We start from the raw sequence: 25,214 nt of genomic DNA on the forward strand, positions 1-25,214 counted from the left end.
ACGTCGACGTACATCGCTAGCATGTCGGCGAGGGTCTTATTCAGCCGTTCCGTAAGACCATTCGTCTGCGGATGGTAGGCCGTTGTCCTCCTGTGCCTTGTCTGACTGTAGTTCAGAATGGCTTGAGTGAGCTCCGCTGTAAAGGCCGTTCCTCTGTCGGTGATGAGGACTTCTGGAGCACCATGTCGCAACAGGATGTTCTCGACGAAAAATTTAGCCACTTCGGCTGCGCTGCCTTTCGGTAGAGCTTTAGTTTCAGCGAAGCGGGTGAGATAGTCCGTCGCCACGACAATCCACCTATTTCCGGAAGCTGATGTCGGAAACGGTCCCAACAAGTCCATCCCGATCTGCTGAAAAGGTCGATAAGGAGGCTGGATCGGCTGTAGTAATCCCGCTGGTCTTGTCGGTGGTGTCTTGCGTCGCTGACAGTCGCGGCATGTCTTGACGTAACGGGCGACATCGGTGGTTAGGCGCGGCCAGTAATACCTTTCTTGTATCCTCGATAGCGTCCGGGATAAACCGAGGTGCCCAGCGGTCGGATCGTCATGTAGGGCGTGCAGTACTTCTGGACGTAGCGCCGACGGAACAACAAGAAGGTAGTTGGCGCGGACTGGTGAGAAGTTCTTCTTCACGAGTAGGTTGTTTTGAAGCGTGAACGAAGATAATCCACGCTTAAATGCCCTTGGGACAACGTCGGTGTGCCCTTCCAAATACTCGATTAGGGCTTTTAGCTCCGAGTCTCCTCGTTGCTGTTCGGCGAAGTCTTCCGCGCTTATTATTCCAAGGAAGGCGTCGTCATCCCCGTCATCTTGCGGCGGCGGGTCAATGGGGGCGCGGGATAGGCAATCGGCATCTGAGTGTTTTCGTCCGGACTTGTAGGTTACAGTGATGTCGTATTCTTGTAGCCTGAGGCTCCACCGTGCCAGCCGTCCTGAGGGGTCTTTTAGGTTAGCTAGCCAACACAACGCGTGATGATCGCTTACCACCTTGAATGGCCTGCCATATAGGTAAGGGCGAAATTTCGCTGTGGCCCAAACGATGGCGAGGCATTCCTTTTCGGTTGTAGAATAATTGCCTTCTGCTTTTGACAATGATCGGCTAGCGTAAGCTATCACGTGTTCATGTCCATCTTTTCTCTGGACTAGGACGGCACCGAGGCCTAGGCTACTGGCGTCAGTGTGTATTTCGGTATCGGCGTGCTCGTCGAAGTGCGCAAGTACGGGCGGCGACTGCATGCGTCGTTTGAGTTCTTGAAATGCGTCGCCCTGTGGCGTTTCCCACTTGAACTCGACGTCACATTTAGTTAGCTGTGTCAGCGGCTCAGCGATGCGTGAAAAGTTCTTGACAAATCGCCTGTAGTAGGCACACATGCCAAGAAATCTACGCACTGCCTTCTTGTCGGTGGGCTGCGGGAACTTTGCGATGGCAGCTGTTTTCTGCGGGTCGGGGCGTACTCCGGATTTGCTGATGACGTGGCCTAGGAATAGAAGCTCATCGTAAGCGAAGCGGCACTTTTCTGGCTTCAGAGTGAGCCCTGATGACTTGATGGCCTCTAGTACTGTGGCAAGCCGCCTAAGGTGATCGTCAAAATTTTCGGCGAATACAACGACGTCATCCAAGTAAACGAGACAGGTCTGCCACTTCAATCCTGCTAAAACCGTGTCCATCACGCGCTGGAACGTTGCAGGCGCCGAGCACAGTCCAAATGGCATAACTTTGAACTCGTAGAGGCCGTCTGGGGTGATGAAGGCGGTCTTTTCACGATCTCTTTCGTCGACTTCTATTTGCCAATAGCCAGACTTGAGGTCCATCGAGGAGAAGTATTTAGCGTTGCAGAGCCGATCCAATGCGTCGTCTATCCGTGGGAGAGGGTATACGTCCTTCTTCGTGATCTTGTTCAGACGACGATAATCGACGCAGAAACGAAGGGTTCCGTCCTTTTTCTTCACCAGCACAACAGGAGATGCCCACGGGCTTTTCGACGGCTGGATGATGTCGTCGCGCAGCATTTCGTCGACTTGTTCTCTTATAGCTTCACGTTCTCGCGGCGAAACTCGGTAAGGGCTCTGGCGAAGTGGTCGAGCGTACTCCTCGGTGATTATGCGATGCTTGGCGACTGGTGTTTGTCGAATCCTCGATGACGTCGAAAAGCAGCCTTTGTATCGCCGGAGCAGACTTCTGAGCTGCTGTTGCTTAATCACGGGGAGACTTGGATTAATGTCGTAGTCTGGTTCGGCAACCATGGTCGTCGGGGTAGATGCGGCGGAATCCGAGAGGACAAACGCATTGCTGCTTTCCAGAATTTCCTCGATGTATGCGATCGTCGTGCCCTTGTTGATGTGCTTGTACTCCTGGCTGAAGTTTGTCAGCAACACTTTCGTGTTTCCTCCGTGCAGTCGAGCGATCCCTCTTGCGACGCAAATTTCACGGTCTAGCAGTAGACGTTGGTCGCCTTCGATGACACCTTCTAAGTCAGCGGGTGTTTCGGTGCCGACCGAAATAACAATGCTGGAGCGAGGCGGGATGCTCACCTGATCTTCGAGCACACTCAAGGTGTGGTGACTACGAGGGTTCTCCGGCGGTATCGCATGGTCTTCCGACAGAGTTATTGACTTCGACTTCAGGTCGATGACTGCGCCGTGTTGGTTGAGGAAGTCCATGCCGAGAATGACGTCTCGTGAACACTGTTGGAGGATAACGAAGGTGACAGGGTAAGTCCGGTCGTGAATGGTAATTCTTGCCGTGCACATTCCAGTCGGCGTTATGAGGTGTCCTCCGGCGGTACGAATTTGAGGGCCTTCCCACGTAGTCTTAACTTTCTTCAACTGGGCGGCGATGTGTCCACTCATGACGGAGTAATCAGCCCCTGTGTCGACTAAGGCGGTGACTGCGTGGCCGTCGAGAAGCACGTCGAGGTCTGTGGCTCTTTGTCTTGCATTACAGTTCGGTCTTGGCGTCGGATCACGACTGCGTCGCGTTGACTTGTGGCTGGTATGTGACGTCGTCAGGTCGGCTTTCGTCGTCGCATTCTTTCCTTCCAGACTTCGTCGGGACGGCGGCGTGTCGTTATGTCGTCGAGGTAGTTTCTTCGGCGTCTTCGTCGGCGGCGGAGGATCTTCGACAGTTCGACGGACAGCAACCGCACCTCCATCGGTTGCTGCTTTTAGTTTTCCGGATATGGGCTCGCTGACCGGCCCCGAGCTGGGCCAGTGTATGGTCGGTGCTGCGGCGACAGGTAGCGGCCTGGTGACGGCGAACGGGAAGCTCGTCGAGGGCTCCACTGAGTGGCGGCGAGGTAGTCGGCGATATCGCGAGGTCGTTCGCCAGTCTGTGGCCGCGGCGCGTTAACGGCGAAACCTCGCAGTCCCATCTCCCGGTATGGGCATCGGCGGTAGATGTGCCCCGCTTCTCCGCAGTGGTAGCAGAGCGGGCGGTGGTCAGGAGCGCGCCAAATGTCCGTCTTCCTCGCGTAGTTCCGCTGGGCGACGGGTGGTCGTGCTGGCGCTGGCGGCGGCGGACGACGGAACTGCGGCGTGACAGGGCCCTGGCGCGGTCGCGGAGGGGGACCTTGACGGCGTGCGACGGCGGCGTAGGTCATCGCTTGCGGCTCAGGCTGGGGCGATACAGGGGCTACTCCAAGTTGTTGTTGGAGCTCTTCACGCACGGCGTCGGCAATCGAAGCCACTTGAGGCTGTGATGGTGGGAACAGCTTTTGTAGCTCCTCCCGCACGACCGCTCGGATAGCCTCGCGCAGGTCGTCGGTGGCCAGTGATTGAACTCCGGCGTAGTTCGTCGAGTTTGTGCGGCGGTCGAATTGCCGGTTTCGGATCTCGAGTGTCTTCTCGATGCTGGTGGCCTCGCGAAGAAACTCGTCCACGGTCTTCGGTGGGCTTCGTACCATTCCGGCAAAAAGTTCCTCCTTTACACCACGCATTAGTAGCCGGACTTTCTTTTCCTCTGACATTTCCGGGTCGGCGTGGCGGAATAGGCGGCTCATTTCTTCTGTAAAGATCGCGGTGGTCTCGTTAGGCAGCTGCACTCGGTTTTCTAGTAGTGCTTGGGCTCGTTCTCGGCGTACGACGCTTGTGAATGTCTGCAGGAAGCCGCTTCGGAAAAGGTCCCAGGTCGTTAAGATGGCTTCTCTGTTCTCGAACCACGTCCTGGCAGCGTCTTCCAATGCGAAGAAGACATGTCGCAGTTTGTCGTCACTGTTCCAGCTGTTAAATGCAGCTACCCTCTCGTACGTCTCGAGCCAGGTTTCCGGGTCCTCGAATGTTGAACCGCGGAACGTGGGGGGCTCCCTGGGCTGCTGCAGCACGACGGGGGATGCTGGGGCTACCATTGGGGTGGACTTGGTGGCAATCTTCCTGTTCGTCTCAGGTAGAAGTCCGTGCTCTGGCGGCAGTCCTTGCAGTCGGCGGCTAGCACGCTGGTCTTGGGCGACGTTGGTCTTGTCCTCGGGCTTCGGGCTTGGATCGCGGCTTTGCGGGGGCGTTCTGTACATGAACGCACAAACACCTCCACCAGATGTCACGTGGTAGTGACGTTAAAGAACACAGTAGCAGTACTGTGAAAGACAAAACTAGCTTTTATTGGGCGAACCTGCGCCCACAAAACAGGCTACACTTATAGCACAACGAAAGCGGCGAACACAGTCGGCGATCGTCGGAAATCTCTCAGCGGGTCAAGAGCGTCAACTTTTATACAGCAGTCGTCGAATGTTCCAGACTAATCGCTGGGACCCGCGCGTATTCCACAATGTTCTACGCCATTCGCGTCAGGCGATGAAATCAGATAACATAAGGTTCGCCGACAACAGACAGCCGGGTAGAATCATCGATAAAGTTCCAGAAACGTCGGATACATGCAGGCGCGTCCGTCGCTGTGCGATTACAGTTGTTAAGCGGCGAAACGTGGTCGCCCGATAAAGATAAGTACACGTGTCAATATGCAGTGCCGCACACGCCCACATGATACACAAGAGCAGTAACTGTTCTTAGAAGAATATTCATTTTATTCGTAACAACGACCATTTCTTTACGTGGATGTCAACTGGAATTTGGTTTGCTTAAAAGTTTCCAACTCGTTTAATGTTGTTGTAAAGCTATTGTGCCCCATAGAAATCAGACGAAAAGCAGAATATGACGTAATGCAAGAACCCAAAAACGTATTTTGTATGGAAGAAATAAGACATTTTACTAAAGGGCAGTGTGCATCGCCGAAAGTATCCATCGCTAAGAAATTACTTTGCGCTTTAGACAAACGTGAGCAAAATGCTTAGCAGGAAACAGCCCACATTCCTTGCCGATCAAATAGAGTAGAAGCGGAGAAGGTTTACGCACAAGTGGTTTGTAGTTGGCTCCATTCGCAGTGCGCTGATGGCCACCGCTTCAGTATAACGTTGTGTTAGCAATAATGACTCCGCAGAAGCACTTCATACTACTTATTTATGGGAATGCGTAAGAATTATTGTCACTTTAGATGCCTTCTTCCGTGTATTCCGCGTTCTAACTGCGCCTGGGAAAGGCCAAATGAAAACGCGCTTGCTTGCCCCCGGGGAGCTCATAACTCGAAAGACAGCTTAGCGGCGTTCAGTTGGATATCAAGGGGAGATGGTCAGGGGGCGCGAAGTAGTACCAACGCGCTCACTTCGCGTTCTGCAATTTCATAACTTTTCAGTGGTGTTTCGCTTGAAAACGCCCGGAAAGCTTTACCACCAGCTTCCCGCAGTTCCTAGGAACACCTGGACGCCACGCAAGTGGACCTACGACTGCTTGGAAGGACAGGAGGATCCCAGACAGCTCGCCACCACGTGAACGCTAAAGCCACGCCAGCGCGGTGAGCCGACGGCAGCTTCACTGACGCCGGGGTTTCCCGCGTCGGAGTTGAGCCTGACCATGGGTATCGACGCGGCAACGGAGGCAGAATCCCGCCACCTACAACAGAATGGGATAGCAGACCACCAAATGAACCAAGCTCAAGGCTACTATGACTCCGTTAGTCGAGACTCTCTCACTCCCCTGAAGAGTACCCTAGTTGGCAGGCAGTGAAATCCACCCAAACAACGTAAACAAGAGGCTTTGGAGTGGAGGCGCGTAAACGCAGGGCCCCCAAACCAATTTCAGACGAGCACGTCAACCCATCAGAAATTGCCTGAACTACCGCTATTGCCGAGGGACGAGTAAACAATTGTCATTCGCCCGAACCAGGGATTCCATCTAAGGAACATTCTCACTTGCGCAAGCAATGATAGAAGCATGTTAAGCAAGCTTCAAGGTTGTGTTTTGATCCTTAGAACTAAGCGTGCATCAAACAGAGCATTCCTATCGACCATACACGAGGAAGTTGCGGACAAAGCACGCCTCATACGCACGCTCGTACTAAACAGCAGGGCCCACACCATCCGCGCCGACGCTGCAAACGGAGACGACACTCTAGATGGGTCATTCACCGTGTACCGATAAACACCGCGACAGATACTCTCATGGCCCACCTCCGAGTGAGTACGCAAGAGACAGAGATCATCATTGCCCGAATGATCGGCACAGTCAAAAGTGCAGCCATCACCTTTTTTCGGTCCCACGCTGCCTCTAACGGCCTACGATTATGGAGGGGAGCTCTGTTGCTACCGATTCAGACCCATAATTCAAGTTTGCAAGGTCTGCCGAGAGCAAGGACACCCCACGGACGTGTGCCCATATCCGGGCTGCCCTATTTGATGGCTGTGTGGACTGACAGATCCAGCAGATGGACACGCATTTGCTCTTAGTCGCCCCTCGTGCGAGGAGGCCCGTCCCACAAGGGACCCAACTTGCAAAAAGACAATTAAGCAATTGAAATCTACACAGGCACAACAGGAAGCCAACCACGCCCACAAGACCCCTCGGGACAGCAACCACCCCCAAAGGACGAAGAACATCCGCTGGTTCTCCTCTGAAGAGGAAGGAGAAGCCTACAAGTCGGGCGACGACAGGCGCCCTCTCGGTCGCGCTCGCGGTCCCCGGGCCGACGACCCCTAACGCCACTAAGGAACAAGTCACAAACATCAACTCAGCACAAGAAGCACTATAACACTTCGCCAGCAGGAGGCGGCAAAGGGATCGGCGGGACCCATGGATGCACCTAACAGACACCATCGGCCAAGGTAAGGTGGGCGGAGATGGTGGCGCCCAAACCTGCATATTCTACACCCATCACACAAAACAGGATATCAAAGAGTAATCACAGAAAACGAGCAACTTAAAGGACGCCTAGGCAGATGTGAGATCAAAATAGCCTGGCTCGCAAAACAACTGGCCCTGCTTATGGGAGCCACAAGACCTATAGTACAGGCTACACAACAGGATATAAGTATCCCAAATCAAAAGCCACCAGAGAATGGGCCCACACAACCACAACCTACACCACCTGGAGATACTGTAATTCACAAAGGGACATAACAACCAGAAGCAAACCTCATGGTACAACAACTACAACTAATTGAACAAAAATACAGCAGCAAACTAACGTACAAATGCAAACGTTTTTGGTACAATTTCAGAAACTAAAGCGATACGTTTATGAAACCCTTAACAAAAAATCGAAGCATAAACGTAAGCATAGCAACCAGCGATTCCAGGAGTCCGATGACAGAAGCATGCTAACTTCGGGCGCCGAAAACAAAACCATACCCCGTATCATGGCAGATAGGCGACCCCGAACAAAAAAGAATGTCACAATATAGTCCTGGAACTATTATTCCTTACATAAGCAACACGCTACACTCACGCTATACATTCAGGCGCCGCACATTCCTCCAGACATAATCTGACTACTAGAAGTGGGAGCTGGGCCCAAAGCGATTCCTGGCTACAGACTACACATAGAGCCAAACCACCCGAAGGTAGCGACACTCCTCCGGAAGAAATTAGCAACGACGCCTACAACGGTACCACACGAAGACACACCACACCACGTCGTTGCGATCTGGCCAGCGAAAAACAAATGACCGAAGCAGGTAATAGGCAACCTATATAGTCCCCCGCAAGAGCGGAAAGCAAAGTTTGGCCACATCTTCCAACATCTGAGCACCATGCTCCAACCACGCGACTACTTAATCATCACAGGGAATTTCAACGCTTGGCACACGACATGGGGATATGCCAAAGCCAGGCCAAAAGGTACGAGACTCCTAGAGGCGATACAGCGATACGACTACCTGCTCCTCACGACACCGGGCCGGCTGACCCGTATGGGAAACCACCAAAACAGGGATACCACACCCGACCTTACAATCACCTACAATGCAATAGCCATGCGCTGGAATGCGTTAGAACACACCTTGGGAAGTGATCACAATGTAGTGGAAATAACCTACGAAAGAGCTAAACCACGACGTCCGCTCCGAAAAGCCAAACTCACTAACTGGACTAAGTATCGAGAGCAACAGCAAGTAGGAAATCGGCCCAAACCAGAAAAAATAGCTGAATGCACTCAGTACATCAAAGGAATCTATGATGAAAACACTAAAATATATCAGACTACGGCAGACACCCCCGCCATTGAAAACCACTTGACGCAGTTTAGGGAAGCTAGTCGGGGCCTCACCAAACGGTGGTGCCGAGAGAAGCTAAACAGAAAACTCAGAATCCGAATAGCGGAAATTACAGAGGAAGCAAACGCATACGCGAAAGAACACTACCATAAAAATTGGCGCACATACCGTGAGTCCTTAAGAGGCACATTAACGACAAAAAAGTCATGGAACATCCTACGGAGTTTTTAGGCCCCTTTACCACAAGAACTAAAACAAACGCTACGCCCCAAGGACTAGCAAGGGAAATTCAAGGGGACCAGGATCAGTTAATAGAAGGCGTGAAACAACGGTACACGGGAGAACGCGAGGCGTAAATCCGATACCAAGTCAAGAGTACAAAGGAGCATCCAACCACGAGCTGGACGCACCCATCACTTTTCTGCAGGTGTCTGCAGTGGCAAAAATCTTCAACAGAACAGCAGCATCAGGATTGGGCTGCCTTACAATTGCCAGTATACGGAACCTTAGCGCTGACATGTTACACGGCATCACGGACCACTTCCATCAGGAAATCTGGACACCGGGTGCAAAACTACCCACAGAATGGACACTGGCACAAGTAGTACTCATACCGAAATCAGCTGCGACCTAAATCACTGACATCCTCCACGGGCAAAATATTTGAAAAAGTTATACTCTCTCTCCTCGAACAATACACATAAGAAGGGAGGCTCCTACCGACATCTATGTACTATCGGCCAAAAAAGTAAACGGACCACGGCTTAGGTGGCCGGAGCGGCTGCGGGGCCACACCGGGGCGCTGCTGTCTCGCTCCGCGTAGCTCCGCGCGCTGACGGCGAGAGTGCCCCGGGTGACGCCAGACTTCGCCCTCACTCTCGCGCGGAGCCTTGTCACGCTTGATAAATTTCTAGTGCACCGTTCGGTTGCTCTACTGCTGGCAGTCGCGACGAAGGAAACCGTGCATCGCCGGTAGTCCAGCACATGGCGCTGTCGCACAGGGCGGTCGGCAGCTGGACAACAAACCGCGGCACTGAGAAGGAACGGAGACCCGTTCTGATTGTTGTTTTGTTTATATTCACCGTATCTGTTATACTAGTGCATGTCGCCGGCGTCCACCGCTGCTCGATTTTAGGCAACGTCGCGCAAGTAGCCGCAACGGCGGCTACGGTGACGCGCGCTCTTTCACGCCGGCGCGATAGTCGCAGGCGGCAAGGTTTACTGCGGGCACGGCTTATATGTCCAGATCACCTTTCCGTCATTGTCTGCAGTAGTACGTTTAATATTAACATCAGCGACGCCTCTGAAAACTGCTTTAATTAGATACTACAATGCGTAGGCCGTAATGAAACTTTACAAAAGCATGGCCAGGAAGATATATTTGGGAAGACGAATAGGAATAACTATAGTCAGTCATGAAAGTTTATTCATGGAAACATTCCGTGGCTTGAAGGGGTCCTCAGTGCGATGAAATGTTGCCGTCGACCGCGATGACTTGGCTTACTCGCCTTGGCACCGAGAGCGCCGCCGCTATAGCTTCGGAGGTCCACGCAGCGCTTCCAACTCTAAGTTATCGCGATAACGCTTGTCAACCAGCATTTACTCGGCATGTTCAATAAACTCATTTGTTAGTACGCCTTGATCTCTGGCAGAAAGGTGTTCATTCTTTTTGCAGTGAAGCTGTATATGCCTAGTGTAGGGCTATGAGCCATTGTTTAGGAGGATGTGAGCTATTGCATTCGTCTTGCATGATGGATGGAGAAATTTCTTGTTGGGTAGGCATAGAAATACTTATGCATTTCAAACATACATTCATCTACGTATTATTGCAGGGAAGGGACACAGAGGTGGAAGGGGTTAAGACAAGATCATGATGTCATTGTTATCTCGCAGCAAAGGTGTGGTGGACCATTGGCTAGAACGATAGTGACGTCGTCTCTCTCTAGCAACAGAGCGTACGTGCAGCAGTCTCTCTCCGACTTCCCAATAGGTTTAAATTGTGTCCCTGTATTTAATTAAATGAAATATGCAGCCCCGATGTGTCACTTGGTAACTACAGTGCATACCAGAGTCATAAACATTATGAATAACACATTACAAAACATAAATGCGCGACATAATTCAGAAAGACTGATGGACCCGCTGGACTAACACAATGAACCACTCATTGCACTTTCCATGATAGTGATCTTGCAAAGTGCGATGTGTGGCATTCCAAATTAACAATGCGATAAACCCAAGCCAAACGTGTGCACAACCTTATTAAGAAACAGACATAACCAATAATATAGAAACTTGAATAAACCATTGGAATTAACCCAGTGATAAACACCGGGGCCGCACATTTCAGCTTCGCAAGTTTACCATCTGTACAGGGTGCATGGGCAGTAATTTTTTCTGTTATTGTTTGTTAAGTATTTTATAATGTGCCAGTAAAACACATTGGGCTAGTTGGTGCAATGCATTGGTACTGCTTTTTTTGCTGGTTTTTTCTTAATGTTGTGCCCTTCTTCCTTTAGTAACAACTTTTTTTATTCCCCTTCGCATAATACTCCAACCTTGCAGCCTGCGAGGTATAGAAATAAGTACATAAGCACGTCATTCATTGATTTGCATACACCTCGCACCATTACTTGCTCAACAAACGTCACTGTCTTGGTCTCGCAGCATGCATCTACATTAACGGCCGTTTGCGCTTAGGCGTAGTTTGTGAACAGTCTAATGCATAAAGATTACATACATTAATGTTGTGGCCTACGCGGTGCATGAGCAAACATTCCAAAAGATGACATGTTTGATTGTTGAAAATAAGACAAATTGTACATATCGCAGTTACTTTAACAGCATTTAATTGACCACTTGACAAAAACGTTTCTTCGCATAGATTCTAACAGCTACACTGAATCTGCAGTTTCTTTTTTTTTGCTTTTTAATGTAGTTGTTACTGCATGGCCACATTGTAGATTTGAAAACAAAGTTAAATAAATTTGTTTGTTGCAATATAACAATACGTGTAGATCACTGCGATTGCAACACCAGAACTTGATGCAAACATGCACACAATAGGATACAGACAAATGCTCACGACAAACTCCAGAATGTTTGCAGTTTCATTCCATGGCTGTTAATAAGAGGGAGAAAGAAAACTTAATTGTGTTCGTGGAACAAAAACACATTCATAAGCTTAGAGATATAGTCAATGCTTAACACTTTCGAAATGAATAATTATAGCTTGCTGTCGATATTGAAGCAGCCTTTCGACAGCAAGAAAAGGAATCGATTTTTCCAGCTCTGAACATTGAATTGCAGGAGATGCAAGCAGGCATAAAATTCTGCCAATATATTCTGTTTAGGAATACCAAATTGGAATAAACACTGAGAATTGGATTTGTACTTTCTCTGGCTGAGCAATCTAGTTTGAAATGACTCCCATAAGCATGTCGTAACATTGTTGATCTAATACAGGTTAAATGCATGACTAGCTTAACATATCTGGATGGTTGCTATCAATTACAGTGAGGAAACGATAATATTTAATGACATTATTAATATAATTATATTTATTTCAACAAAACAGGCTAACCGTGAGCAGCGTGCGAGGCTGAGCAGAAAGCTGAAATATTCTACGGCGAGTGCGCCTGCCGTGGGCCTACGTTCCTGCATTATGAATAGCGCGTATTGATATGGTCTTGTTAGAAGTTCCGAGTGTACTACCAGCGCGAGACACAGGACAACATAGTGGACGAGAAGCGCGTCTTTTAGAATGCTAAGTTACAACGTACAGGTTTCTACAGAAGTGACGGTAACTGCTCGAAACATTTGATGCGTCACCTTTTGCGCCTTTAGAAATAATTAGAGAGGGCTCCCATATATATATATTCGCAGCGCAAGCACGGCGATGGACGAACCAGGCTTGCGCTAAGGTTGAATTTCAGAACAATTTTCATTCCACGTCGTAATCACACAGATCATTTGAAGCTTCGCTCAGGGGCACACGCGGGCTTTCGGGTTGGTGCTTCTTGTTGCCTTTTGGGTAAGAATGTGGCTAGGAGCAGGCACCACATATGCGCGATCACGGCAATCTACACGCATCATTTCTCCAGAAGCAGACGCCGAGCACGGGTAGCACGAGGATCTTAGGCTGACACGACGACTTCGTGGCAGCCGAATTCCGAATACTGCATATGCGGTGAGGGTGGCTATATGAACTTGTCGATACGTCATCTTGTAGATTGTTGTAGCGCAGGCATAACGGAATGGTCATAGAAGGTAGATAAGACAACACACAGCGCTGAACCATAGAATAAAGAATCGCTGAACGACCTGCGAACAGCTGTTTACGTGCCCCATGTCGCACTGAACTACAGAAACCTCCGTCGCGCATTCCAAGACAAATCTTAACGAAGGTTTATAAATTAGTAAACGTACATATTATTTGCTTCTAATCAAGAAATGTCAATAATATTAAAATGTAAGCGTTTTAATAATTACAATAAAAGAATATGCAGCGCGTTCCACGAAACCTGGCAGTAAGCAACCTTGGGCGTCGCAGCAGTCGCATTGTTGGTATCGGAATCATGTGAAATGAGCCCTCTCAAAATCTCATTGCGACCCGTGCGACTGCGCCGATTTTCGTCTTTCCAGTCGCAGCACGTGAAACAGCATTTTGACGAACCAGGGTGGGATTCGGGCCGTAGTACGTGCCACAGTGAAGGTCTTGGCATACATGTGACGTGCCGAGCTCTCGTTAGCGTGCGTCGTATTTTCGGTTCACAAGCGTTTGTTTTCGTCCCCGTCGAAATATCGCTGCGAGCGCCGGGAATCCAACACACGACCGCGTGCTGATTAACGGGACGAGCTCTTATTTTGGCCTCTGGTGGTAGGAGGCGGTCGCATGCTCGGCTAGAAAAATGCCGTTATGCTCGCTCCTGGAGCATATGCGGCGAGTACGGTATTAGATTCGGCTCATAGAGTTTAAAGCTGAAAAAGTGTGTAAATCAAACAGCAAACAGAATGATTGATACTTTATGAACAAACACTAGAACTTCTGAACAATGGGGAAACAATTTTGCAGATTCCGCGTTGTGAGCAGAGCAGTCCGAGCGAGTACTTTGCGACCGTATAGTACCCCGTAGAGGTCAATTGATTTCTTAAGTACGCCAGGGTGAGTGCGTGCTCTATGGCCACCGCCTCTGTGGCCTACAAGTGCCATTTCTGGTGCGATGCATTAGGAGCGGGGACTTAACACTGTGACCTACTTGCTTGTGCGCCAATGAATAGTCGCACGCAAGTTCTCTTCCAGCCTTCGACGTCTCAAAGCCGCCCTTTCCACACCGTCCTTGTTGGAATCAGACTAACACGACCACCACTGGTCACAGCACGTAAGCCCTCACTCACCCCACCCAACACACAAATGAGTGAACTCCGCAGTACCCACTGGGACCATAGCATTAAAACCTATCCGATTCCACGTTGTAAAGAAAGCGTGTGATACATATGCAATGCTTTATAAGAAATACAATGAGAAATCATCGTTGTCAGGAGCGTCACCTGGTAAAACAGATCTCGTAAGAAATACCTGACATTTTCTGTCAGTACATGCTAAAATCTAATATGTACGAAAAATACCATGAGCAAAGCGTTTCTTGGGGACTAGCTTAAGGATATACCAAAATACCGCCATGATTGTCAAACTATAGTTGATGTATCGTACTAGCAAGCAACTTATGCGCGTCTGCAAGAAAAAGCGTTACGTCGAGTACGTGTACTTAGCACCATCGGCACATAAAACGTTGGGCAGGAAATGAATCTAGCAGTAAGTCAGCAGAGTTTGTTGGGCGACGAAAACTGGCAAGAAATATTTTTTTGAGAGTGAGAATTTAAAATGTATGGTTTAGTTTAAGTACCACCTAAGAAAAAAAACAATACACGCGCTCACTTGTGACGTGGAAGTTTCAACAACTGGTTTGACGTTAAATATTTAACAGTTTTCACATTGGTCGAGTTTGTGTGTGTGTTGACGCAAGCTGTCGCTATTTTCAGAAGCTCAAGAAACTGTGCCCCTTCAGATGTCCATCACGTCATTCAAGCTCAGGTAGGAGCAGATGCGCGCCTGCATGTCTTTGCCAAGTTTGTCGAACGTTGTCTTTTTCTTGCGACGTGAGCCGCAGACTATCTTGGCTTTGACAACGCCCGCGAGGATGAAGTAGTTGAAAGCGAGCCGCTCGCGTGCCTCGGTGATCTTCTCGAGCGCGGAGTCGAGGGATAAGTTTAAATCCATGCGCAGCGACAATTGCAGCGACAAGCAGTGCTCCAAGGTCTCGAAGGCCAGGGCGTCATTTTTTTCCATGGAGCCTTTGACGAACCGGACCGCCTCGTTGACGAGCATCTGCGTTTTAATAGGCAGAATTAACGGCAAAACATGTCAAGAATACACACGCTGCAACGCGCGGCATTCCTATGAAAAACATTGTATAAGGTCCTCAAGGAGTTCAGCGAACGTTTTTAACTGTCCCCGCAGCCATTTTTACGACGCGTTATTTGATAATAACATAGCTAGAAGTACATTTCAGGTAAATAAAAAAATATCGAATTTTACACCCAGTCACCGACTTCACCATTTGTGGGCGTGGATCTCGATATAATACTCAGCACCTCTCCGTAATGCGAAACGACTCCGCAACGTCATTTTGTCCGGAGTCCTCCAGTCGTTGCATCTTTTGTCACCTTTTGTGAGCGTGTTCTGAAGATGTTTGCATAAAATAAAACTGAAATTGGGCAGTTACCAGCACCATTCTTGCGAGGCAACGTCAGTGTACTACAGAGAACCAGCTACGAATCGTCAATGCGCATGTCCCCGTTCTAGAATGGTAGAGTTATGAAGGCTGCACCGTGGTTAATATACACGTAAATATCAATCAGACTTATTTTTTCTTGCAACCAGTGGGACAATCGAATGCTCACCGCGTTACGCCTGAGAGAGTCCCTGATGACGGGTTGGTTGGAGCGGACACGGTCGGCCGCATAAATTTCGATGTTGACTACAAAGCGGTTTCGGAGGAGGGCCTCCTTGAGCTCGCGGCAGATGCCGCGCAACTGGGCCACGTAGTCCACGTCGGGGTCACTCTCGTCGAGATGAACGGTCAGAAAAGCTAACGATCGGTTACGCTCGATCAATCTGCCCAGCGCCTTGGCAGTCCTTTTCCTGAAGGTGATGCCGCGAAACTCGATCATACCGATGCTGCGGTTGCTTTCAAGGGCGCGAAACAGGTTCACGACGTCCGCTTCGGGCAAGTTTATGCGCAGAAGCAAATGCCTGCGCGAGAGAAAAATGCCAAAGCAGCGTTTTATTTTAGGACTACAGCTCTGAAAGGAAGGTATAGTAGCGTTAGTAACAAAAGAAAATAACATTCAGATCCCGAGCACGTGTTCCAATCTATGCGAAGCAAAGCTTTGATGAAGCTCATGATCGAATGGCATAAATTTGCCCGTCTCATTCCTGCGCCACTGGCGTAAAAGAAACTGGCACAGGCACTCTGCGGCACCCGTGCTACGTAGTGGGACACACACGGAAATCATCTCAAGTGGTGAGGTTACATTGACACGATACAAGTGCACGTGTCGGGCGATAAGGAGTGATCTGATCTGACATAGTAATGCTTCAGGAAATATTTGGTTTGCTTGTCAAGAATGGCCGATCATAATGTACATTTGGCCGTGAGGTCAAGAACGAGTTATTTCCGCAAATCTGTAAGTAGTATGGTCGAAGTCGATAAATCCCAACAATTAGAACCGGAATGGCTTTTTAGGTTAGAAGGAGTAATGTAGATGCCAGAGTTTTCACTGCTTCTCTTCTCAGCCCATGCTCGGCTCGTATGTGTGCGTTGTACCTTGAGAATGAAGGGAGAAAGGAATATTGTCTTAGAAGATCGATCCGCTTTGCAGGGGGAGGGGGGAGGTCATTCTACCCATTATGCACGTAATTACTATTATTTTAAGTGTGGCCTATTCGGCAACTGCGCTCAGAAGCTGTGTTCAGGAAAGTTGCAAAGGTTCGCAAAGATAGTTTCGCCTTAAAATTCTCAACTTCAAATGGCACACTGTGCAAGGTTTATGCGGAAGCACTGTGGCACTTGAGAAAGCGCACAACGCAGGTTGAGATTGGATGGTTGGCACCATAGCACTTCCGTGAAGAAGGCCTTACGCGATCTTTGGGCATTCTCGCTAAGGGAACAGAAACGTGCCGCCCACAGTTGCGGAGTCTCGGGCGCACAACAAATAGCCGCATTATCAGCTGCACGGCAGCGTTAGTCGCCAACATCGTTGTCGGAACGTTCTTTGGGCGTTTTATTCGGGTTCTTACGCAGCGTTGCTTCTGGCGCGGTGGCCGCATCTGGTTCAGACCACTTTCTTGTGGCGTGACGCAGCGCCCAATGCAGCGCCGGCGCGTAGTTCCCTAAGCCTTGGCTCGGCATTCAACCCACTCGACGGCACTCCGTAGAGGGGAGGCAAACGGCAAATTTAACGCGAAAGCGTTAAGGGCCCCGCGGTCAAATATATAACGAACCACGCATACTGTATACGGCACCAAAGTTTTATCACTGAAGTTTCTTATGCCTTGCCTTACGTTCTTTGAAAGTTTATTCCCCGGAATTTTGAGAACGGCAGCCGGCAAACAAAAGACATCAGACAAATACCGCCAGCGCGTGCCTTTTATAGAAAAGAGTCTCAACCTGAAATTTCAAAAGTGCGAATTAATGACAAAAGATAGACCCACGCGAGAGGCCGTGTTTATACCAGAAAGCTCGCCTTCACGCACAGATTTTTCCACCAGCGTTTCCCGGTAAACGTTACGGTTATGTATAAGTTGCAGATTCCGGAAAACGTGAGAAACAGTCAAGGAACTCTGTTTTCAATAGTGGAACACGGTAGGATTCAAGTAATAGGCGTCCTCCAAATTTTTATATCGAAAGCTTTACTAACCTCGTCGAGCCGCGTTTCGCCATCGCCGTGGGTTTGACCTTCACTTGACCGCAGCTGCCCCGTAACCTTGGCAACGCATCACGTGACCCGCCGCGCTAGCCTCCTTCCTAGCCGCCGACCACGTGACTCATCGCGCGTCTGGCTAAGAGGAGCGCCGTGCTCGGCTAGTCACTGCGAGCTTGGCGATAGATGAGAACGAAGGCGTTCTCTGAGCGTTGCGCAGGAGGCTTTGAGCCGTCGTCGCCAAGTGGCATCTGACCACCTCGCGATTATCGCCCGGCGAACTGCTTCATTGAAGAGGGCCCGGAATGAAACAGACGTCGCACCATCGAGATCAATGTAGCGACCGCGTTCGCGCCTTCTCTGTGCTTCGACGCTGCGCATGTTCTCGGAGTCTCTTTGCATGACTAACACGTGGGCTTTCCCCGTAGCACAACAGGCGTTGCACCACCGAAAGATGCGTGCCTACCCAAGCCTAATTGCAGTCATGTCTAGCCACCGGGCTAGGCACAGTCGTCATACCTGGCTTAACGATGATTGTACATCAAAGTATAATAATTATAGATAAATCAAAGATTAACCAGTCTAAACCAAGCTTTCCCTATGCATATCCTGGGTTAACTAGCTGAGCGAAGCCGAAGCTGATATTTTTTTTCTCTCTAGTGCAAGCCAGTGCGTTGAAGCGCTTGGCGTGTTTCGCTTACCCCACCCTCGATAGGCCGCACCGCTGCAATTAGTAGCGATTGTGCATGTTCAGCGAGACTTCCACACTTGAAAATATAGCTTGTTGTGAAATTTAGGACAAGACAGACCGTAACAAACAAAGCCACAAGAACGTCTTTATCCACAAGTACAAAGATCAGACAAGTCAATGTATTAGCCACCGTTTCCATTGTGGCTGAATGATTGGAGAGCCAAAGTTCTCTCCAATATTTATTGTACGAAACAACAAGGTTCAAAGAGCGTGATCGGCTCGAGAGGCCTCCGCTGCGACTCAACTGTTGCTATGGTGGAAACATGTCCTTGCCCCTATAGGGGGGAGGGGTTGAAACACGTGACTTCTATTTTACAAGTCCGATGTAAACACTACACCACGGAATTCCCATTGAAGTGACGTAATAGCACGAACACGTTACGCAGCTCAACGCTCAAAGAATGATGGAGATAATTTTTTTTTAATTTCAACGTAGGCTATCTCTCGGAGCCTTCACGTGTGAAATCGCCATCATGATCACAATAGATTGGAGCGTGTTTTTTTTGTTATGGCGAGCTCAAGGTGCAGTTAGCGTGGCGTTGCAAGCAGTTCTGTTGCTACACACTATACCATGAAAATACAGATGCACTGAGATGCAACACTTTGCGCACGCTTCTAATCTAGCGCTACAAATATCGGAACCCTAAGCGCTGACGACAAAAATTGCCCGTGTGAATGAAATAAAACAAAGTTGTGCGATCCAGCGTCCCAAGTCTGCACAGGTGATTATGGGTACGCCGGATTACTTTTACCTACCTGTGGTTTTTATTTTATGTGCTTCTGTATCTGGGCACACAAAGTTGTTCGTTTCTTGCCACTTGATTCCCGCAGTTTTCAGGACCGGCAACCTCTGCCAGGAGTCGAACCAGCTATATTTTGTTAACAGCAGAAAGTCGTCCACACAAAGTCACCGAGACGAGTCAATTGTGTCATGAATAATCCACTCCAAACAGTAGTCAGAGGGAATGTCAATGCGTGAGCAGTCTATACATGGCAGTATTCCGATATATGTGTCGTGTAACATCGTAAACTGCATAAGCCTGTTGTTAAGTGCTTGTGTAAACATAGTTATCGGAGGACACGGGGGTGCCTAAATGCTTGTTCGCCTTGAAACCGAAAACACAGTAGTGTCGTAGTTATTTAATGTCACTCACCGTAGCCTCATAAGTATACTATGGTACAAAATCGCTGGAGGCATGTCGACAAATCATGCTCGTGGAATTACACAAAGAACGGTGGAATTACGTCCTTAATGAAAAGTACACTAAGGACGTCGATATGATATGGTTTCGAGGGCCCACTGGAATGTCTCGTAATGAGCTCGCTAGAGCTGAATTACTCCGAGCTACAGAAATTGCACGTGCACACGCACTTTGAAGCGTCGCGAAAATATATCTAAGCAGTTAAGCTTTAACGCTGTGAACTCCGTTTACCCATTCATTACTCTCCGCGAGCGTGCACTCCTGATCATGCCTTTTGAAATTTCTCATCATCCCGTCCTACCTCCATAAACTATACCCAAATCACAGCTCCTCATCCAATTTAACCCAGCCTTGCTGGTCCGATGAATATCTCCAGAATACTAACATCACCTTGCGGCAACAGTCTGTAATGCGCTGGTAATGTGTCAAGAAAACGACAGATTCAGAGCATCGCACTCCAAGAGACAAATAGGTTTCGACAGCGTCGTTGTAATATTTATTGTTTCTGAAATTATGGTTCGACGGAATCCCGGCTAGTCGGGAGAACTATTAGCGGGAAATATCAAGTGCCAACATTTCGTTGAAAAAAAAAAGACGTTTGGGGCCCCTACGAAGAGAACAATGCAAAAAAGGTACTGTGCGCCATGGGAAATGCAGTCTTGAGTGTCGAGCCAGCCAGTCGGCCCCCTTGAAGTGGGTACCCGTGTCGTCAGCGTGCTCTCTAAACTACACCGGCATCAAAAACGATCCTCTGCTGCCTCAAGATAGAAAGGATCTAAAACCTGTCTCATTGAGGACATCGTAATGCTTCCCGCGAATATGGGAAACGCCACGGCCATCTTGGACAAATGGGACACTTAAAACAAGATGTGAAGTTTGCTCTAGGATGAAGTGACCTATATTTCTGAATCATGGTCCCACTATAAAGCTAGAAAGAGACCTAAAGCAAGTATTAGCTGATGTGTTCCGCTTTGCTAATCTGCAGCAGAAGACTCGTTACTTTTTTTTCCTTCTGTGCAAGAATGGTTCGGCGCCCGCTCGGTGTGCTTTAACCAAGATTCACAAAGCAGGCGTCCCCATGCGCGCATTTGCCCAATTCACCCGCTTGGTTCTGTGCACTCTGCCAAATTGCCTTCACCGCATTATCTACTCCTTTGTCGGAAAAAGTGGAACGCCTGTGCGGATCTCGTGCGACTTTGAAAAAGTTCAGGACACTGTTCTCGATGACTGCGACATCCTGGTGTCCGATGCGAAATCGCTTTTCATGAGCGTGCCAGCAGAGCTCGCCGTCAAGGTTTGCATAGATGCGCTCGAATCAGACCCAACTCTACTGGAAAGAACCACAATAGACATTCCATGCCTCAGCAGGCTTCTGCAATTCTGTGTGAGCAGTGGACATAACTTTGGAGTCACTAGAGCCCGCGCTGTCTCCAACTTTGCACCATGTCCAAGCATTTTCCTTCGGTTCGTAGACGATTCCTTCTCCGTGATTATTCAAAAGGCTTTGAGTGCATTTTTATTGCACCTCAGGTGCATGGAACCGGCCATACCGTTCACGACAGAGGAAGATTCCGATGGCCGCCTGCCTGTTGTATACACCCTAGTAAAACATGATGGCAATAGAATGCCTTTCAGCTTATTCAGGAAGATCACGCACTCCGGCATGTACTTCAACTTCATTTCTGTACACCCGAGCTGTCCCAAATGTCTGGCTGCCTCACTTGTACGCCGAGCAGAAAAACTGCTGAACGCCGGACTATCGAGCAGCTGATCTAGCTACCACATGCCCTCACCTGCCGTTTTCGGGCTGCCCCAGTTCATTTATCAAAAGTGTCCAAAATCGCTTAGCTCACCCGGTGTCACAACAGCCCCAGAGACAAGAGGAAAAGAAAAGGATTCCGATACCATATGTCTCCGGCGTAAGAGAAAGCCTGTCCCGAATCTTTCGGCCGTACGAATTTGACGTTGCACATGTTTTGCGTGCCAGCTCAGACACGCAATAGTGACGGTGAGAGGCAAGCTCGCAAAAGAGAAGTTCCCGGGAGTTGTGTACAGAATTCCCTACGCCGCTTGCGAGCACGTGTGCATCGGTGTAACTGGCGATTTCGGAAAAAAGAGCAATACAGCGCAACTATTACTTCAACAGCAAGCACGTAACAACAGGCGCGCTGGCTGAATACTCAGAGCCCGCGTGCCATGGCATCAACTAAGATAGCGCGAAGATAAATTGAAAAGGAGAAGATGGCAAGGCTTTAGCTGGAACCCCTTCCCATCCATTCGGCGTCACACACGCTCGATCGCAACTTAGGCAATCTGCCCCCTATATACACCCAATCACGAAGTGTGCATGAACAACCTTCACTTCATTCTCTTCATTGAACAATGTTTGTTTGTTTGTTTGTTTGTGAACAATGTTGTTTGTGGCTCCGAAAAGTCTTTTTCCCTTTTTGTTTGCCACATTTGTTCGGCGCTCTAAATTTCGCACTAATTATGGCTTCTGTGACCATAACACCGCGGCCATATCGTATTCTGCTAATGCTTTCTCGAAATGATGTCTTAAAACGCCTTTGTCTCCAAGGGTCAAATATGGCGTCAGTTCCTTGCCCTTATTAAAACTTCAAAGAATTGTATGCGCATGGCAGGCAGTGTGGGCTTATGATTCGCAGAATCATATCCTCATTATTTACAAGAGTTTGACACCACTTCCATTAGTTATTTGGAGCACACGGCTTTTTAATCATTCACTGATCGCGCTTACGGCGAAGACACTTAGGCAAAAGCACTGGATATGAATCGCGCTTTGGAAAAGTAGCAATATGCGACGAAAGAAACTGCACGCATGCATAAATACTTCATTAGTAGTTCTGTATATTTTTCTAAATAAGAGTATTACACGAACATTTAGAGAAAAATCTTGACAATAACCAAGGCAACCACAGAGATATTGAAGGTACGCAGTCTTGTAGCGAACCTTGCTAGAAATAATTTAGTTTTGCGAACATGTTCTTTTGTACAGGATAGTTAACTCGGCTTCAATGGCGCAAAAGCAACTAATACCATGCTCCGTCAGCCACAAGACATTAAGAAATCAAAGGTTAAGGCTGCGAAAGTTGCATTACTTTACAGAATGTGCAGAAAAATGGTTTAATGTAAAAGTTGAAGTAAGGAAAAGGCACTAGCGGACCATCTCCCAATATGGAGACTGCGTGTAAAGGTATGTGCAAGTTTTAAAAATTCAGCAAATCCTTCCGTGTCTGTTATTCAATGTGTGGACATGTCATAATAATGTGCGTTACTGTAAAATGTTCGTCGCATTTCTCGCAAGTTTTCTTTGGGAACTAGAAAATTGTGTATCAGGTGTGTATGTTCAATAGAAGTCGACATTTGATATCCTCATAGAAGCGTTGCTGGTGACTGCACGACTTCCCCTCGCCAAGCTAGGGTTTTGTTTCGCATTACTTGTTATTTATGCGAGAATCTTATTCTAGTTGCCACATTGATGCAATAGCCTTAGGAATGGATCGAATACTGTCTTTGTAGGGAAATGTGTGTGCGTTATGCATTTGTGCGCTGCCATGGACGCGCATCTATCTGCTGCATATTTCCCTGGTGTGTCAACATCGCTTAGGACCCTGCAGAACCGTATGGTTGTTCGGTATTTATTATAGGCCACCATGTTTAGGATATCGCCAACCAGAGGTATAAATTAGTCAGTATAAAGTCAGTATAAATGACAGCATTCTGCTTGCCGGTGGTAATTCCCGTCCGTATCGCATAAATTGAAGCGAAGTGACTTATCCAAATTCTATTTTCCCAATTTTTTTGTTACGGTTCCGACACCCACGTATTGTGTTTTAGAACCAAGTGTAAGATTCCGCTTAATAATATATGGAGTTTTACGTGCCATAACCACTTTCTGATCATGAGGCACGCCGTAGTGGAGGGCTCCGGAAATTTCGACCACCTGGGGCTCTTTAACGTGCACCTTGATCTAAGTACACGGGTGTTTTCGCATTTCGCCCCCATCGAAATGCGGCCGCCGTAGCCGGGATTCGATCCCGCGACCTCCTGCTCAGCAGCCTAACACCATAGCCACTGAGCAACCCCGGCGGGTATTCATGCATAAATACATATATACACATACATACATATATACATACACATATACATACACATACATACATACACATATACATACACACACACATACACACACACACATATATATATACATACACACACACATACACACACACACATATATATATACATACATACACACACACATATATATATATACATACACATACATACACACACACACATATATATATATATATATTATATATATATATACACACACACACACACACACACACACTCACTGTTGTAAGTTATTTTAAATTATTGAGGTCCGAGTAAAAGAACACGGGGCTTTAAGCACTCTAAGTTATAACTAAACGTGGCAAATCAAGAATGAAGCGAAGAAAGCATAGAACCAATAAGCATTGTTTTGTACTCCACCAGTGAATATAATTTGCAAAACATGCCACACAACACCTTCAAAGGTATGTAGCACTTCCATCAATGTTAATTTTGTTTTAATGGTGTCTTCCAATTGAAATGGAAGACACCTCAATACCTAGGTGCTTTCACTGCCTTGAGTTTCTGCTTTGTTTCATTTAGTGTACGTAAGCTGGATTGTCCGATTATTTAGCGATTTTCTCCTCAGGTCAATCAACGTCCTTGAATCAACTTGAGCGATTGCCTTATCGGCGCTTCGCTTAATTAAACGACAAATTTGTAGCGCGCTCCGAGCACTCCCCGATGTAATAAATGAGCGGTACTTTCCTTAGGGACTTGGTCCTGGCGAGAGTGTCAATCAGCTTCTGAACCACCAGTTGGTCCGCCAGTGTTGTGCATTCAAGCCAAGTCAGGCCAACGCTGCGAGCTGAAGCAAGGGCGTCCAGGAACTCCACTGCGTCCTCTACACCGACCTCGTCCAGGTGCTGGTAAATAGTGGCCGCCTTGGAAGCACGGACGAGTGCGGCGAAGTGTGATGCACGAAGACGCACGCAGTGGAACTTTAGGCGCGAGAATACATTGATCTCCTGGATCAGCTCAAACAGGACAGCGACCTCCTCAGGGGGTTGCGTGCCGGGCGTGTTGAGGGCAAGCACTTTCAACGTCTTGTTTACCTGCAAGTGCATTGACGTTTGATCAGGCGTTGACGCCGCACAACGAATCTTAAGTGTGCACGGTTGTAAATGCAAGATAGAAGCGGTAGGATTTGGCACCCAAATACTTGTACGTACACGTATATCTCAATGTGGTTCGAGATCGAAACTGACCACAAAGCCAACTCAAAAAATGATGGGTGTGGTTTGGTGGCGGCAAGTAATGGTAACAGTGTTAAGCACTGCACTGTAAGGTATCGAGAGACATGATATAATGTGATGTGCTGCTATGCTGTTGATGGCAGCAAATGAAGTAGGCCGAATTGCCGATTGGATCGTGCACTTGATGCAATTCCTTAACGAAAGATTACAGGTAATAAATTCAACGACACAAACAAGGATTGCATTTAAAACTTCTCGGTAAGCTCTAAAATGAAATTCTGGGGATTTTGCGTGCCAAAAGCGCCATTTGGTTATGAGGCACGCCGTAGTGGAGGACTCCGGCAATGTGGACCACCCGGTGTTCGTTAACGTGCACCTAAATCTAAGTGCACAGGTGTTTTCAC

The 25,214-nt window shown here is 48.3% G+C and overlaps 2 protein-coding genes across 2 annotated transcripts in view; both read right to left on the bottom strand.

The window, feature by feature from the left end:
* Positions 1-13,544: 13,544 nt before the first annotated feature.
* On the bottom strand, positions 13,545-15,844 carry LOC126528622 (uncharacterized). Its single transcript, XM_050176465.2, has 2 exons — positions 15,497-15,844; positions 13,545-14,921 (listed from the first exon to the last, which is right to left on the bottom strand). Exons 1-2 carry the CDS (start codon positions 15,764-15,766, stop codon positions 14,598-14,600), a joined length of 594 nt encoding a protein of 197 aa, XP_050032422.2. The 5' UTR covers positions 15,767-15,844; the 3' UTR covers positions 13,545-14,597.
* An 8,048-nt stretch (positions 15,845-23,892) lies between these two features.
* The window catches only part of LOC126527839 (uncharacterized), a 43,394-nt gene continuing 42,072 nt past the window's right edge, over positions 23,893-25,214 (bottom strand). Inside the window, exon 9 of the mRNA XM_050175688.2 lies at positions 23,893-24,669. Within this exon, the coding sequence (XP_050031645.1) occupies positions 24,256-24,669 (414 nt within the window). The 3' untranslated portion in view covers positions 23,893-24,255. The remainder of the gene's footprint in view (positions 24,670-25,214) is intronic.

Source organism: Dermacentor andersoni, chromosome 9, assembly GCF_023375885.2.
Source record: "Dermacentor andersoni chromosome 9, qqDerAnde1_hic_scaffold, whole genome shotgun sequence".
Taxonomy (NCBI): Eukaryota; Metazoa; Arthropoda; class Arachnida; order Ixodida; family Ixodidae; genus Dermacentor; species Dermacentor andersoni.

What these genes read in the sequence shown, in the direction of transcription:
- LOC126528622 (XM_050176465.2), bottom strand. Translation starts at nt 15,766, where the DNA reads ATGATCGAGTTTCGCGGCATCACCTTCAGGAAAAGGACTGCCAAGGCG. An exon ending in ACTCTCTCAGGCGTAACGCG is followed by an intron (nt 14,922 to 15,496) that starts GTGAGCATTCGA and finishes ATTAAAACGCAG; the next exon opens with ATGCTCGTCAACGAGGCGGT.